At 46.4% G+C, this 16191-nt stretch overlaps 1 protein-coding gene across 1 annotated transcript in view; it reads left to right on the top strand.

Moving 5' to 3' along the window:
- IL1RAPL2 (interleukin 1 receptor accessory protein like 2) overlaps nt 1–16191 on the top strand; it is a 516704-nt gene that overhangs the window by 482060 nt on the left and 18453 nt on the right. The window contains exons 6-7 of the mRNA XM_066640153.1: nt 4791–4920; nt 10199–10344. Of these exons, the coding sequence (XP_066496250.1) occupies nt 4791–4920; nt 10199–10344 (276 nt within the window). The remainder of the gene's footprint in view (nt 1–4790; nt 4921–10198; nt 10345–16191) is intronic.

The raw sequence follows: 16191 nt of genomic DNA, 5'->3' as shown, positions 1-16191 counted from the left end.
AGGGAAGCAGCTCCACAATGGGGCTACTATGGAAGCTCTGGAGCTGCCGCAGAATCTGAGATTCCCGTATTGGACCATGCAGTCCCATATAGGGCTCAGAATCAGGTCCACCAGTCCCGCCCCCTCCCTCCCTACTCCCTGCCTTTGCAATGCCTCCTCCCCGCCCTCCCCTACATTCCCCCATCCCGGAATGCCTCCTCCCCGTCTACCCCCACACCCCCACTCACCTCTCCACTGCCAGGCAGTCTGGCCAGGCGATGGAACGCAGGCCCAGCACTGGAGCTGGCCCAGCGCGGGCTTGCACTGGGCTAGCTCCAGCGCTGGGCCCATGGTAAGGGCTCACAAATGTGCCTAATGTTTGCGACAGTGTGCACCAGCTGTGAGCTGGTGTGCAGGGCTCTGGATCAGGCCCCCAGAAAGTCACCTTGTCCATGATCTAAAGCTGCCTTAACCTGCATCAAACCATTGGTGTGTCTAGCTCAGTGTTGCCTACACTGATTTGTGGGAGCCCTCAGGGTCTCAGATTGGAGTCTTTCCTTGGAGGATGTTGAGGATGGAACCGAGAATCTTCTACATGTGTTCTTCCTCTGCAGATTTTGCTTCTTGGTGCACATCCACACAGAAGTGTGACGTTGTACCTTATAGAAAACTCTCAGTTTACACAAATGATGTAAACAGCTCTGGCTAGTATCCCACGTGAACCAAGGATTCCTAGAACTGTCTGCAATACATAGGAATTCTACTACAAATTAGAGGTCCCTCTGTGGATCTCTCAGTGTGGGAAAGATCCCTGAAAGCTAGAAATTGTGAAATTGCATTGCTCTAGACCAGGAGTGCTCACACTTTTTTGGCTCGAGAGCTACTTTGAAACCCAGCAAGGCACGGAGATCTACCAGAGTTTTTTTTACAATGTTCGCGCCATCATAACATATAACATTTATGTGTACAATGTATGTTGGTGTACCTTGAGCCCCACTGAGTATAACAGGACTTACTCCTGAGTAGACATGCCTAGGATTAGGCTGTGAGGCTGCAATCCTAGCCACACTTACCTGGGAGTAAGCCCCATTGAGTACAATGGGCCTTACTCCCGGCATTTCCTCCCAGAGGCACCTGAAGGGGGGGTCGGCACTCCGCGATCTACTCATTTTGCCTCGCGATCTACGGGTAGATCGCGATCCACCTATTGAGCACCCCTGCTCTAGACTGAATCACCAAGTGACTATATCAAAAATTATATACTACAAAGCTAGTATTTCCAGTGCAGCTTACAGCCCAGTCTGAACCATGTTTATGCAGGAATAAGTCAAACTGAAATCAGGAGTACTTATCTCTAAGTAAAAATGGATGGAATTTACACTATTAACTTTTCTTTCTTCAACTCAGCACTGAAAGACCATTGAAGAATGGGAATTTTAGGGAGAATTGACCCATAAACATATAGAAATAACAATTTCTAGAGCAATTTGAATTCTAACTATTATTTTATTGATATATAAATATATTTCTTATAACCCTGTTAATTTCTTCAAGAAACTTACTCAGCCTTTGTAGAAATTTGCTGTCTCTCTGGAATATTTTCATTTTTTTTCGTTCGTTCGTTCATTTGTTTTTAAGAAATCTTGCAGCGTTGGTGAATGGAGAACATCCAGCCCTAGCTATTCAGCAGGTACTTACTGCCCAGCATGAGGTGCTACTTGAAAAGCATATACTGTCAATTTTGATTGGCCTCAGCTTGGTTTTTTTTTCCTTTTGCATGTTGTTTTAAGTGCCTTTTTTCCATTAAAGTCAAAATACTGTATGAACTGTACAGACACACACAAAACAAGCGATTGGTAAAATGGATATTTTAAAAATAGATCTTCATTATTTCTGGGCAAACTGTGGCACAAGAGCTTAGACAAGGCTAGTGTGGTTTGAGAGTTTTTAATAAATATCCTTTGCCAGAGTGCTTCCATTTGTCTTCCTGTTTTATACCAGTTAAGAGCAGACTCCAAGCACTGAATCTAAAATCAGCAAAATGAAATAGATTGTCAGTGGGGGAAACTAATCACATTACCACAGCATACAACACTACAATACAGAATTGTAGCAGATGTAAGGATCTTCACATAGAAAATGATTTGGGGTGGAAAATTGGTGGTTCATCCCATGGTTGCTGGTGACTGACGGCCCAATCCTATCCAACTTTCCAGCGGTCATGCAGTTGTGTTAATGGGGTATACACTGCATCCCATGGTGGTGGGGCAATCACAGAGGCTACTCGAGGTACGGGAACAGTTGCCCCCTTACTGTGGGTCTGTATTACGGCTGCATTGGTGCTAGGAAGTTGGATAGGATAGGGCCCTGAATGTTCTTTCATGGGCAGAAGCAGTGATAGCAAATGGATGGCTGGATTTGACCCTTTCTTCTGCTGCTGACATTTAATGGTGGTCATCATTACTTTACATAATACAGGTGGAGCCTGTTTATCCGTAGATTTTACATCTGCAGATCTGGCTCAAAACCGGTTCACTGGACTCTTGTTGAACGAGACACAGCCCCACCTGAACCCTCTGAAGGGGACCAGAGCTGTGCTCCAGTCCCATCTGAAGGGTTTTCTGAAGGACGCATCTGCCCCTGGCCTCTGCAGGCCTGAGAATGGCTCCTAAAGTTGAAAAAACTTCTGGTTTCCCAAGGGCTTCATAATGGCCGTTTTGGTTAAAAAAAATGCTACTGACTTTTTTATGCCTTTCAAGGCATTCTGAGGCCTGGGGGCTTTCCCTGGAGGGCTTCCCCAGGCCTCAGAATGCTTTATATGGCATAAAAACATCACTTCTAGTTTCCCTTGTGAAACTGGAAGTAGTGTGTGTTTTTTTTCCAGCCAAAATGGCCATTCTGAAGCCCTCAGAAGCCACAGGCAGATGTGCACAGCCTCTGCAGGCTTCAGAAATCCCTCCAGGGGGGACTTAAGGGACAATTTGAAGGGCTTAAGGGGCCCAAAATTTCATATTTGTTTATCTGCAATTTTTGGAATCAATGGGGGGGGGGGGTCCAAGAATGAATCCCCTGCAGATACTGATGCCCCACCTGTAATGCACTGATGAACCTCTTCCAGCCCTCAGCTCTTTGATCCTAACTTTTATAACTTTTTTATCACCCTGTGTGTGTGTGTGTGTGTGTGTGTGTGTGTGTGTGAGTGTGGGTGGGTGGGTGGGTGTGTGTGTCTTCATGCATCTGACAAAGTGGACTGTACTCCACAAACACTTAGGTTGAAATGAATGGGTTATTAGTCTTTAAGGTGCTATAAGATTCATTGTTTTTGCTGCATTGGCCCTTTGGAATGTGTAAACCTGACTTCAGTTATATATGCTTAAGTCTTGTGCAGTAATTGGAACAATACAACACATGTACTTGGATGCAGCTAATAGCTCTGGAAAAGTGTCTTTCTGCAAAAGCAATCTTTCGAGCTTCAGGCTAGCACTTAAAGGATGAATTGTGGATGTGCCCAAGGCATGGCTGGAAGGCATACAATTCAGTAACCTTTACTTCTGCAAACAAGGCCAGTTCTGATCAGTGCCTTGATATGAGGCTGCCCAGAAACCCTATCTGCACTAGCTTGAGTTTGACAGCAAAAAAAGATGGAATCTAAACGTAATTAAAAAGTAAATGTGAATTACCAAGGCTTTAGAACTGCCTCTAACATCCGCAAGGAAGGAGGGCAGTGCTATCAAGGCTTCTAACGGCCATCGAGCCTCTGTCTGTGGGGAGAACTGCCTGGCACCTTGACCTCCTGAGGGCAGGCATTGCTGTTTGGCCCCACATCCTGGTTTGGGAGGGGGATATTTGCAGGTGAGGTCTTTGCCTTGCCGCCAAGGCCAAGACAGTCAGAACTGTCTTATGTCCGACATAATGAGACTGGATAGCCAGTGGTTTCATTTGACATGTTCATAAGCTCTAAGGCAAGGAATTTCAACCAGTGTGCCTGGCGCATTGGTGGGCTGCACATGATCCACAAGTGTGCTGTGGGAGTTTGGGGGAAAGTCATTTATTATTAATAGGGCCATTGGCAGATGTGATCCCCATGCCACAACACAGTGTGCCTTGTCAATTGTCGAAAAACTGATGGTTTACCTTGACCATTTTTGCACCTTGTCAGTGTGTCGTGAGATGAAAAAGGTTGAAAATCGCAGCTCTAAGGAAAGGACCATAAGGCCTCATGTGGCACAGAGTGGCAGATCACAGAACTGCAACCGAGAACTCTCCCCTCGACCTGAGGTCGATCCCAGCAGAAGCTGGGATCTGAGGTCGCGGGCTCAAGGTCGACTCAGCCTTCCATCCTTCCATCCTTCTGAGGTTGTTAAAATGAGTACCCAGCTTGCTGGGGGAAAGATAATGTGATTGGGGAAGGCAATGACAACCCCCCCATTTATATTATTATTATTAACAGTATTTATATACCGCTTTTCAGCTAAAAGTTCACAAAGTGGTTTACAGAGAAAAATCAAATAACTAAATGGCTCCCTGTCCCAAAAGGGCTCACAATCTAAAAAGATGCAAAAGAACACCAGACCATTTATAGTCTGCCAAGAAAGTATTGCAGATGCGGCATCAACCCAAGGGTCAGTAATGACTTGGTGTTTGCACAGGGGACCTTTCCTTCCAAGGAAACTGCCATCCCCCCCCCCCCAAATCCAGTTTAGTATCGAGAAACCTTAATGAAAACCGTTTTTAAAAAAGCAGAATGTTTCCCAGTTCATTGTTGTCTTGGGAACCATCTATCTAATTTCCCTGCCTTGTGTTTTTCTCAGGTCAGCCGCTAACTGTTGCCTGCAAAGCATTTTTTGGGTTTAGTGGAGAATCAGGTCCCATGATCTACTGGACACGAGGAGAGAGATTTATTGAAGAACTTGAAAATCACATTAAAGAAGGCGAAATCAGGTACTGGAAGGGTTATTGTTTTCTTCCATAACATAAAGATAACCGTGTGTCTCCAGAAGGTATATTTAACAAGTTGCTTATGTTGAGAGGACAATTATTTGCTTGTCTGCAGCTTGATGGATGGGCTTGCTACTAGTTTGCACTGGATTTTCTCCTGGTTTCTGAACAGCTGCAGTGAATGGCTGCGCTCATCTTCTGAAAAGAAATCTCCAGAGTCTTTTGGCTATCACCAATGTGTCACTGAATGGGTTTGGGGACTCGTTTGTCATCTAGTCCTAAGGAGAATGCAAGCTGCAATTGCCCTCTGCTATGACACTTGGGAAACTGTTAATTTGCTGGTATCGATGTAATCCAAAAGATGGGTGGTATTTTCCAGGAGCAGTGTACCGTAAGTTGCTCCTGTACAAAGTTTGCTACTCAAACGTCATATTCATGACTGTGCGTACCAAGCACAGGCTAACTTGTCAGTTCTGCCCGTCTTGTAATTCTGTTAGGTTTGCTGTTTACGTGGCATCTAATGATGCCCTGCTGTGTGTATGATGAATGTCTCTCTTGTTGTACTGCAACAAGGGAGATCTCCTTGCTGTTTCAGCTTGCCCCTTTTATATTTTTCTCAAGTCTGCTTCCAAGGCAGGCCTGCACACATTCATTGCAAAGCCCATTTGGAAGGGATAGTAGGCTGCATCAGTTAGAGGAGCGATCCTGATTTTCCTAGGCATATTCTGGTCTCATCCCCCCTTTATCCCACTCAGAGACATGAGGCACCAAGCCTTAAGCCAAGCAGGAAATCATAATCTCCTACTTGGCAACCCTTCCTCCAGTGAGTAGCCAATGGCTGCTAGTCACAAGGAAGTTGGGGTAACAGGGTGCTGCCTGCCCTGGGTCATCACCCAGTCCCAGACTCTCTCACCCCTTCCTTGTGGCCTTAATATTGGTTTCCGCCTTCCTAAAGAATGGCCCAGACCGTCCCAGAGTGCCACCACTTAACATGATGGCAATGCAAGGCCAAACACAACAAGGAAGGAGCCAGAAATTGGAGACGGGAAGGGGCAGAGCTGTCAGGTGAGAGGACGTTTCTATGGATTCAGGGAGAAGAGCCAGTCTCTTTGGAAGGGGGGTCCATTTTCTCCAGGCACATCATGGAAGGACAACAGGGAATGCTGGGAAGCAGCAGCAAGACAGAACACAGTGAGGATTGCCTCTGTTTGAAGGTGCATCAAGAGCTAGAGTCACCAATAAGTGGTCAAGACAATATGGAGACTCTGTATTTCTCATCCCCACAAGGCGCCCTGGGAATGAAGCAAATTCTGAGTGCTCCCCTTTGTCTCTTTTGTTGAAACAATGACCTGAGCTGTCTTTTTTGTTCTCACCAGGTCTTACTAATAGCACAAGGCCGCCGCCGCCGCCGCCACTATTATTATAATTTGCATTTTTATCCTGCCATTCCTCTAGGAGGCATATTTAATTCTCCCCTCCCAGCGTATCCTCGCAATAGCCCTATGAAGTGGCGTCACTAGGGTTTGCAACACCAGTGTGGGAGGCCAGTGCATTACCCACAGGATGGACCTCCTCTCATGCAATGGGCAGGGGATTGCCCTAGGCAGTGGACACGGTGATGCTCCATCATCCCACCCCCTATTGGTTTTTATGGCTATAACTTTCGATAGAATAGAGCAGGGGTGCCCAAACCCCGGCCCTGGGGCCACTTGCGGCCCTCAAGGACTCCCAATGTGGCCCTCAGGGAGCCCCTGGTCTCCAATGAGCCTCTGGCCCTCCAAAGGTTCATTGGAGCCTGCACTGGCCCGACGCAACTACTTTCAGCGTGAGGGCGACTGCTTGACCTCTCCCATGAGCTGTGGAATGAGGGCTCCCTCCACTGCTTGCTGTTTCACATCTGTTATGCAGCAGTGGAAGTGGAGGAAAGTCTGGTCTTGCTTTGTGCCAGGACTTTTATAGGCCTTGAGCTATTGCAAGACCTTCATTCATTCATATAAGCTCATCTTTAATATATTCATTTATGTATACTTATGTAAATTTATTCAAATTTTAAATGCAAATTAATTCTTTTTTTCCCCGGCCCCCCGACACAGTGTCAGAGAGATGATGTGGCCCTCCTGCCAAAAACTTTGGACACCCCTGGAATAGAGATATTTCAGCATAGTTTGTTCTATTCCATTCTGCATGAAAATGCGCATCAAATGATGCAACGTGATGGTATTATTCAAAAATACCAAGATTTTGAAAATTTTGACCAGTGGTGGTATCACCGCCCCCGTGTGTGTTTCTCGGGATGAGCTGCACGCCCCTACCGACACTACTGGTCCTATGAGATAAGTTTGGGTTGAGAGACTGCCTGGCCCCAAATCATCCAGTATGCAAACTGGAGATGTGAACTTGGATTTCCCCCACCCTAGTTCAGCACGCTAATCACTGCGCCAGATGGCTAGGCCTTTAAAGCAGAACTGGAGCGGGGCCCTGCATCGGTGTCACCAGGGTTTGTGTCAACCGGTGCAAAAGCTCATTGTGTCACCCCCATGATGGACCTCCTCCTGTACCAGACCATGCAGAGTAAATTACAATATGATAGGCATAACCTAAATGCAGTGGCATCACTAGGATTGGTGTAACCACTATTCACTATTTTAATTTCTCTATTTTAATAGGAAACAGTACAGGTCACCCAACAAATCATTACCCAACAAAAAAATAGTGGCCAACTTGATGGAACTGACACAACTGAATCAGAATTCTAGTATAAGCTTTGATACATTGAAATGAAAGCTGGATTATACCAACACCATATTGGTTCCCTGCCGTGTCATAGTAACACCTCATTGGCTCTCGGAACTCTCAGTCTCATTGGTCAGTTTTGAGTTAAAGGAATCCACTTTTTATTACACAAGGCAGTTGTGTTTTCCTTTTTTGGTTATTTGGCCATAACATTTGAGTTGGCATCCTTCAGTCTCGGAAGACTATGGTGTCACGCTCTGAATGGTGGTTCTGGAACAGAGTGTCCTCTCCAGTGCACGAAGCCTGGGTAAAGTAGGTATGGAGGATAGGCTGTTACCCATGCAGCAAATCCCCCCTCTCCACGTCGCTGAAATGGTCCAATGGAAAGGCAGAGGCCAATACGGTTGGTTCCAGCGGTGTCGCAGGAGTTGCCAGAACGTGACTGTGTTCAGCCATGAACTGCCTCAGGGACTCCGGCTCAGGATTTTGCCTCCAGGTTGACTCCTGAAGCCTTTTCCATAACTGGATGTAGCCACAAGGCAGTGGAGGTGTGGGATCAGAGTTTTCCTTCTCTCAGATGAGCTGCCTTCCCAGGCTGACGAGCCCCATCTACTCGGTGGCTATTCAGATATCTCAGTGCCATTTGTTTCATTGTATTCTGCATTACATAATACCATCATATATCGTTTGATGTATAATTTGAAAATACCAAAATTTCACAGTTTTGGCCAGTTATGGTGTCATCTGTGTATCTCCCAGTGCAATCCACACACTCCACACTCCCCTAGCAACACCACTGGGGCTCTGTCCAAACTGTCAGAGGCATCCATGAGGTGGGTGCCACTTACCTGAAGGAGCTCCACAATTTGGAAGTTCTGAGGTGACATGATTACGTAATCACATTGCCCTCAACCTCCAGACTACCTCTCTTCAGCAATTTTCGGCTCCTGTCACTTAGTGTTTACACTTGTGAGCAGCGAAAACATCACAGCAAGAAAGCTAGTGGGCTGGAGATTGCCAAAGAGCAGTGTGATGTGTCGCTGCATTCTGGGTGCATCACCAGGGTGGCTTGCCTCCATCACCCTCCCTTGTAGCGCCACTGTCTCCAGTAAAGCTGTGGAATATGCTCCCTTCTCAGTAGGGTGGAGCCCAACCTCTCCACTACAAAATGGATTGAAAGATAGGGGCGGGACAGGAAGAGGGACAAATGAAACATTCCTTGCCAGGTGGGTTTTTAAGAGCTATAATAAAAACTGTGTAAATCGAGCTGGTCCTCTTAAGGAAGAAATAATAGTCTTTAAGTCTGCCTTGAGGGTTGTGAATTGTGTCTGATTGGGAAAGGAGCCTGCAATGAATTTCAATGCCGTTGCTTCACGTAAGGAACAGAAAATGTTTTTCGTTTGGATTTGACTATATATAAATCACCCTCTCGGTTGCTAATTTTTCCCCTTCCTGTGGCTGAGTCCATAAACCAGTGCAGAAATCTGTCAAAAGGCTTTCCCCCAAAAATTCTTATTTAACTGTCTACTCCCCATCAGCACACCACATGTTTCCTGTTTATTATTGTTAAGACAAGAAAAAAAAAATGTGATTCATATTAGATGCATGATGGGTGAGTCTGGAGGCCCTGTAAATGAAACCCTTTTCCCCTTTCCTGTCCTTGATTTGTTTACCTCTCTGCACTCTCAACCCATACAAGTTTGCAGCTGGCACTTATCACTGCAGTTCTATGGCTGATGTGTTAGCTATTAAGAAAGTGTAATGCATTATATATCACACTTTCTAACGCATGTGAAACATTTGCAGTCAAGTGTACCAAGGCCAGCACTGTTTCACCCCATCCCCCAAGGGAGTATCAAGATTACATAAGGCCAGAGGCCCATATAGTGCCAAAGAAAATGGCCAAGGAAGTTTACAGTCACATTTTAAAATGATATCAAAAAACAGAGGAGAAAACAGAAAAGTGCAAACCAGAGCCCCTCATGAACTCCGCCAGTTATAAAATATAGGAAAAGCCCTACTGAACCAGGCCAGTTGCTCCCCTCCAAATGACATTCAGAGGCAGCACTGAGCTGCCTAGGTGCAGCTGATAGATCTGTCCTTCACTGATAAATCTGACTCCTCCAAATTTTAGCCAAATCATAGTTCCCTGTACCCTTCCAGAACAATAGCTAAGGAAGCTTCACCGTATATAAGGAGTCTGGATCCCTCTGTCCTCCTGTAATTCAAATACTGGTCTTGGACCATCTCTGTTCCAAAGCCATCTCTAAATAGGCATTTTGGGGAGAGCAGGAGGTCTGTTGTCCAAAGAAAATGTAGGGGTTTTTCCCCATTATATTTTGCAGACTGAAGTGGATCTTCAGGAGGCAGGAACAAATTTCATCCTACATTTGCCTCTTCCATGAAATCACTGTTGCAACCATAATTTCGGCTGTCTCCTTGTGTTGAAATCAGCGGGCTGGGTGGCTATGAGAAAAGGTTCGACGTACGTTCCGTTTTTCTGCTACCATGCATTCAACAGGCCTCCAAAAACTATTCTCTTTTTCAGGCTTCTCAAAGAGCATCTTGGAGAAAAAATAGTGGAGTTAATGTTAATCTTTGATGTTGTAAAGGATGCAGACCTAGCCAATTACACATGTCACGTTGAAAACCGAAATGGGCGGAAACACGCAAGCATCATTTTGCATAAAAAAGGTACTAGTTTTTCTCTTCCATATATGTTAGCAAAGACAGTTAGATTTCTGGAAAATGAAGCTTGTGATACTTTTTCCCAGAACATAGCTAATGTAGTTTATGTATTTCTTCTGGAAACAAATTTGTACTCTTGTCCCTTTTCACTGGGAGGATCTTATATAGTCCTTGTATAAGACGCACTCCTGTCTGTTGGCTCCCTGTTTTGAACCACATGGCACTACCAGCCCTACGGAGACAAGAGGCTTTAGTGAAAGAATACAGAAAAATCAACAACAACCCACTTTTACCAGTGCATGCCAATCTTCCTCATCTATCAATCGGCAGGCTCAAATCCAGGAAGCTTTCTCTGGCACTCGCACAACATCTGCACAAGAATTTTAACATCAGTGCCCAATAGAAAGCTAAATGGGCAGTTGAATGCCCAGAAACAGGTAGGTATATAGACAATCCTACACTTAAGGTGCCAGGTTTCGACTTACCTCGTCAACTTAGAACAGGATTCGTACCCTACATGGTGTTTACCGGGACTCAGTGTTTAAATGGGGGCTAGTATCTACCCCTCAGTGTGGTTGTGGGTTCTCCCGCCAAACCATGTACCACATTGTGTCTGCTGCAAACTGAGGGCGTATACTGGCCCATGGTCTGACTTTTTCTTTGAAGGCAACTCTGTCCTTGAATGGCTGCATGAACTGGACATTGACATTTGATCTAGTCTAACTGATATATAAGTTCATGTATTATATGCCATATGCTAAATACATAAATACTGGGAGGATCTCTGACATCTTCCCAGTTTCCAAACAATTTCGTATCATGCTGAGTTAATTCCATTCTCTGACCAGTTCCTCTCCTATATTTTTACCACCATCAACAGTCCCCATCAGAATTTTCCATCTTATAACATTTCAGGAAACCTTTCAAGTGTGCTTGCCTGTGTTAAGGAGTGTACCTCTTTCCTCCACGTTGTATTTTTGATATGCTTGAAAGAAAAATAAATGTGTTCATAAGTTTCAGTTCAACTCTAGGCAGAAAGGTTTGAAGGATCAGCCCAGGAAACAGTAATCTAAAATATTGGTTCTATAAGTGATAAACAGGTTTGGAAGAAATGATAAGCTAAGACCACTATTTTGGGGAGATGAAGCTTAGAACTTGCCATCTACCTGGAAGGGTCAGAATTTTCCTGTATAAGTTGGAATGAGTCAGTCTGCAAAGGAACCCCAGCCCGAAAATCCTTGACAAAAAGCTGGACTTTAACAACTGCATCTTGTATGAATATTGTTTTAATTTAGAATGAAATACAATAGGGAGCAAGTCTAGCTGGATGTGTTTATCCTTGTTTATTTGCTGTCCTTAGGGCAGTGGTTCCCAAACTGTGAGCCATGGCTCCCTAGGGAGCAGCAAAAGCCAGCCAGGGGAACTGCGGAACCTTCACAAAAAAAAAAAAACCACCACCATGTACAATGTATAGGATTGTAGCCCTAATGGGGAGCCACCACCAATGGCCCCATAGGTGAAGGAAGTCGCCAGTCAAAAAATGTGGGAACCACTGCCTTATGGGACGCTTTAACTCTTTAATAGTGTGATCCATGCATGCTTACTCAAAATTAAATTCATATGGGGTTTACTGCTGCGTAAATCTGCCTAGGATTGCAACCTAGGACACTTTCCTTGTATATATTTGCTTATTGAAAATGTTCCCCCCCCCCCCCCCAAAAAAAAAGAAATAATATTCTAGTAAACGTATGTTCTTGTTTATCAAGCTTGATTTCTGGGTAGTTTGGTGATTCTCACCCATGCCTAATATCTATCCAGTACAGGTGAACTGACTTTGGGGGATCTTAAAGATCCCCCAAAGGGGGTTGCTTTTGTGGAGGCAGCCTTGGAACTTCCTCTTGATGTACATATTATCTACCCTGCCACAATCTTCCTTCTCTCCCTCTCTGCTATCTGAACGAAATCTCATCTGATTGATTTCTAAAAATGATTTTTCCACACCCTCCTGCCTCCATGCTGCCTGAACATGCTTCTTAGCTGGGATCATGCCGAGTTGCTTGCAACTTCTGCTGTCGTCATCTACCTGGCAGCGGTTTCTTTCAATGAGCAGCAAGGGAATTTCTTAGGGCTTCCATAAAGAGAATGTGAAGACAGTCTTAGGGCACAATCCTAACCTGCCAGGCCGAGTGGACTGCACTGTATCCAGCGTAGATTAAGTGCAGGCTGGAGGTCACCTGTCAAGCCTCAGCTTGCCCTATAGGGCTACTTGGATCTGTGCTAGCTCTTTAGCTGGTGCAAATCTAAGCAGCCCATGTAAGTAGGGGTTAGAATCCTGCCCAGCCCAGGCCAGGAGTGAGGGTTAGAATCCAATGTGTGCTGCTGCCACCCTCTCCTGGGCCCTATCTGCCTCCAGTTCCACCCTCCTCCACCCAAAAACACTCCCACCCACCCCCAGAACACCCTTTCATCACCCTGTGTCATTCCCTGTGCTGCCCAGCGCAAACATACCGCGGCTGGCCAGCACAGGGGCACATTTGCCACAGTTGGGAGCCGGAGGAGGGAGCCTAGGAGGTTTGGATCAGGCTGCCCAGGAATAGCTGCATTCTAGAATCATAGAACCCTAGAGTTGGAAGGTACCTAAAAGGTCATCTAGTCCAACCCCCTGCATGTAGCAGGAAATCCTCCTAGAGCATCTCCAGCAGATGCTTGTCACGTCTCTTCTCGAAGTGTGTAACTGAGTCCAAACAGTGTGCTGTTGTTGCTAATATGATAAGCTACTTCAGGAACAGGGAGTTCAAAGTGCAGAAATCGTGGCTTAATCACTGAGGCTTTGCAAGAGTGCCGTGTCCCCTTTTCTCCTTGTGCTTAATCCTCTCCCGGTCTGCCTTTTCTCCAATCCAAATTGCCCCCAGTGACTTTTCTCTGGCTGCCATGTTTCAAAAGCGTGTTTGCCCGAGCAAATGTATAATGCGTAGATAGCCTCAGAAGTACATTTTTTCCCCCTCTAATGAAAAAGGAAATCTAAGAACTCTACAAACAGAACATCTTACAAGAAGAATAACGCATCTTTGTGATTCATGACTACAGACAGATTTGCTCCTGCAGCTCCTGACAAGTTACATTCGCAGATTAAAAGGAAATAAGACATCAGTGTCAGCTCGGCACTTGTGTTTGAGAATGTCTGTTTCATGCAAGACAGGAACAGAGCATATTTGGGGACTTGATATTCTAAGCAGGGATATTTCTCTTTGCATCCTAATCATCGGATGTTCGCTTTGGTGCTCAGTATGTAGTCCTGAAAAATTCTGAAACTGACTCAACATTGAGAATAATGTATTTTTCCTAGAAGCCTGCCATCAAAGAACTGGTGGGTTAATTCAAATCAGTATGTAAAAGTCACAGTGAGAGAGAGAGAGAGAGAGAGAGAGAGAGAGAGAGAGAGAGAGAGCTGTAGGCCCTTGTTTCCTTGTGAGGATCTCCAGGCTTCAATGAGGCAGTATTGCTGCAACTGCCAGAATTCCTATCAGGATTGAGACTTGAAAGGGTTGAAAGTCCAGCAATTCTCAACCTTTTTTGCCTATGACCCCTTAGGAGCTGTTCTCATGGGCCCTCCTCAGTGGTATACCCTGAGGGATACACCCTCCTCCACCACTCTCTCCAGCTCCTTTCAAAGGCATCCAGGCCAAGTGCCGTCACCACATCCTGTGGCAGGGAGTTCCACAGACTAAACACACAACTAACTACAAACTTGGCATTTAACCAACTGTGTTACGGCTCATATATGAACCATACGATATGGCTTGCTGCGTTCATTGTCAGGGCAGTGCCCTCACCACATCATGTAGCAGGGGGTTCCACAGGCCAACTACATCACCACCACCACCCCTCCTCACCCTGGAAGGCGTCGCTGTCGGGGTCTGCTTCAGGGGCAGAGCGAGCAAAGTGCAGGGGCAACGCTGGCCCGATCAAGTCCCTTGTTGACGACATGGCACGCAGGGTGTGCGCGTGAGAGCGAGAATGTACTCACTCTTGGGGAAGGATGTAGCTCAGTGGCAGAGCATCTGTTCTGCATGCAGAAGATCCCAGGCTCAGTCTTCAGCGTGGCTCAAATAGGGCTGAGAAAGACCCAACTCCACCCTCTGAGAGCTGCTATCATCCAGTGTAGTAAACACTGAGCTAGATGGACTTGTGGATGAGTCAGCAGAAGACAGCTGTGTACATTTGCACATAGTTCTTCATACTCTGGGTAGGAGGGATGGATCAGCACCTTCACCTTTGTGCCTCTTGGGCACTTTAAATAGTATCTGAGTCCTTGAATGGGGCAGACCTACTGCCATTGATTTAGTGTTGTCATGGACAGTCTGGGCCTGAGAGTTCCTGTTGCAAGTAGTAGCCATTGAGCCCTTTCAAGTTTGTGCCACTGGACTTGTCTGAGCAGCAGGGGCTGTTCATGAGGTGGGCTGAGACAGTTTATCAGACAGAGGACTGAGGAGGTGCTAAGTGCCACTATAAATAATCCATTTCCGCCGCCACCACTACTCCTGCTTCTCCTTCCACACTCCCCAGATGTGAAAAAAAGAAGAAGGAAACTGAGCAGGAACAGAAGAGGAAGTGGAGAAGAGGAGCGGAGGTGGGCTAGAGCATTTCAGGAGACAGTCTAGCCCACTATTTTCTTCTCCTCTCCATCTCCTCTTCTGCCATAGTGCCTGTGGAAGGACAAAGAGCAGTTGTGGCTCTTTATGACTGTTGAGTTAGGAGGCAATATTTGCAGATGCATGCCACTGGGTAAAGGAGGGTGTAGCATTTGGTGCCTAGTCACTGGAAGACCTTTAGCTGCTGCTCAGCATCAGATTTTGGAGCTGTCTGGCCCCAGGCGAGGTGCCTGCCACCTAGGCGCGATGGGGTCCATGAGAGGCCACAGGCGAAGGGGGCAGCTTCCCCTTTGCAGGTCCAGAGCGATAAGCCTCAGGCTGTGGGGGAAGGGGGTTGCTTCACCCTTGTCTTTCTCATGGCTCCTTGTAGGCTCACAGGCCAGCCAGATTCCTCACCAGCCTGTCTCCTTGCCACTACTGACCTTCATCCCTGACCTGCTCCTGCCTTATGAAGGGTTTGCCAGCCCCCTCTGGACCTACCCCTCCCTCCCTCCCTGGTGTAAGGTCTGTCACAGGATCCTGCCCCCCTTCTCCCCCTTGCTCCCTCAGTGCCTCTATTCCTCCACATCGCCTCTGTCTTCCAAAGCCTTGGCTGCGGCTGCAGCTGTTTCACCATGCTCAGAGTCTCTGGGTTGTGGGCTCTTTTGCGGGGGCTCTGCAGACTCATCAGAGGGACTGCCAGGAGGGGAATTGCTGCCCCCTGGGAAGCCTCCAACCAGATGAATGCCCAGCAGAGACCCAAACCGATGCATATTTGAAATTAACATAAGAACATAAGAACAGCCCCACTGGATCAGGCCATATGCCCATCTAGTCCAGCTTCCTGTATCTCACAGCGACCCACCAAATGCCCCAGGGAGCACACCAGATAACAAGAGACCTCATCCTGGCGCCCTCCCTTGCATCCGGCATTCTGACATAGACCATTCCTAAAATCAGGAGGTAGCACATACACATCATGGCTTGTACCCCGTAATGGATTTTTCCTCCAGAAAGTTGTCCAATCCCTTTTTAAAGGCGTCCAGACCAGATGCCGTCACCACATCCTGTGGCAAGTAGTTCCACAGACCAACCACATGCTGTGTAAAGAATTTTTTCTCTTGTCTGTTCTAACTCTCCCAACACTCAATTTTAGTGGATGTCCCCTGGTTCTGGTGTTATGTGAGAGTGTAAAGAGCATCTCCCTATCCACTCTGTCCAT

Source organism: Tiliqua scincoides, chromosome 12 (assembly GCF_035046505.1).
Source record: "Tiliqua scincoides isolate rTilSci1 chromosome 12, rTilSci1.hap2, whole genome shotgun sequence".
Classification (NCBI taxonomy): Eukaryota; Metazoa; Chordata; class Lepidosauria; order Squamata; family Scincidae; genus Tiliqua; species Tiliqua scincoides.
Note: the sequence above shows the minus strand (reverse complement) of the source record. Positions and strands in the feature narration are given on the sequence as shown.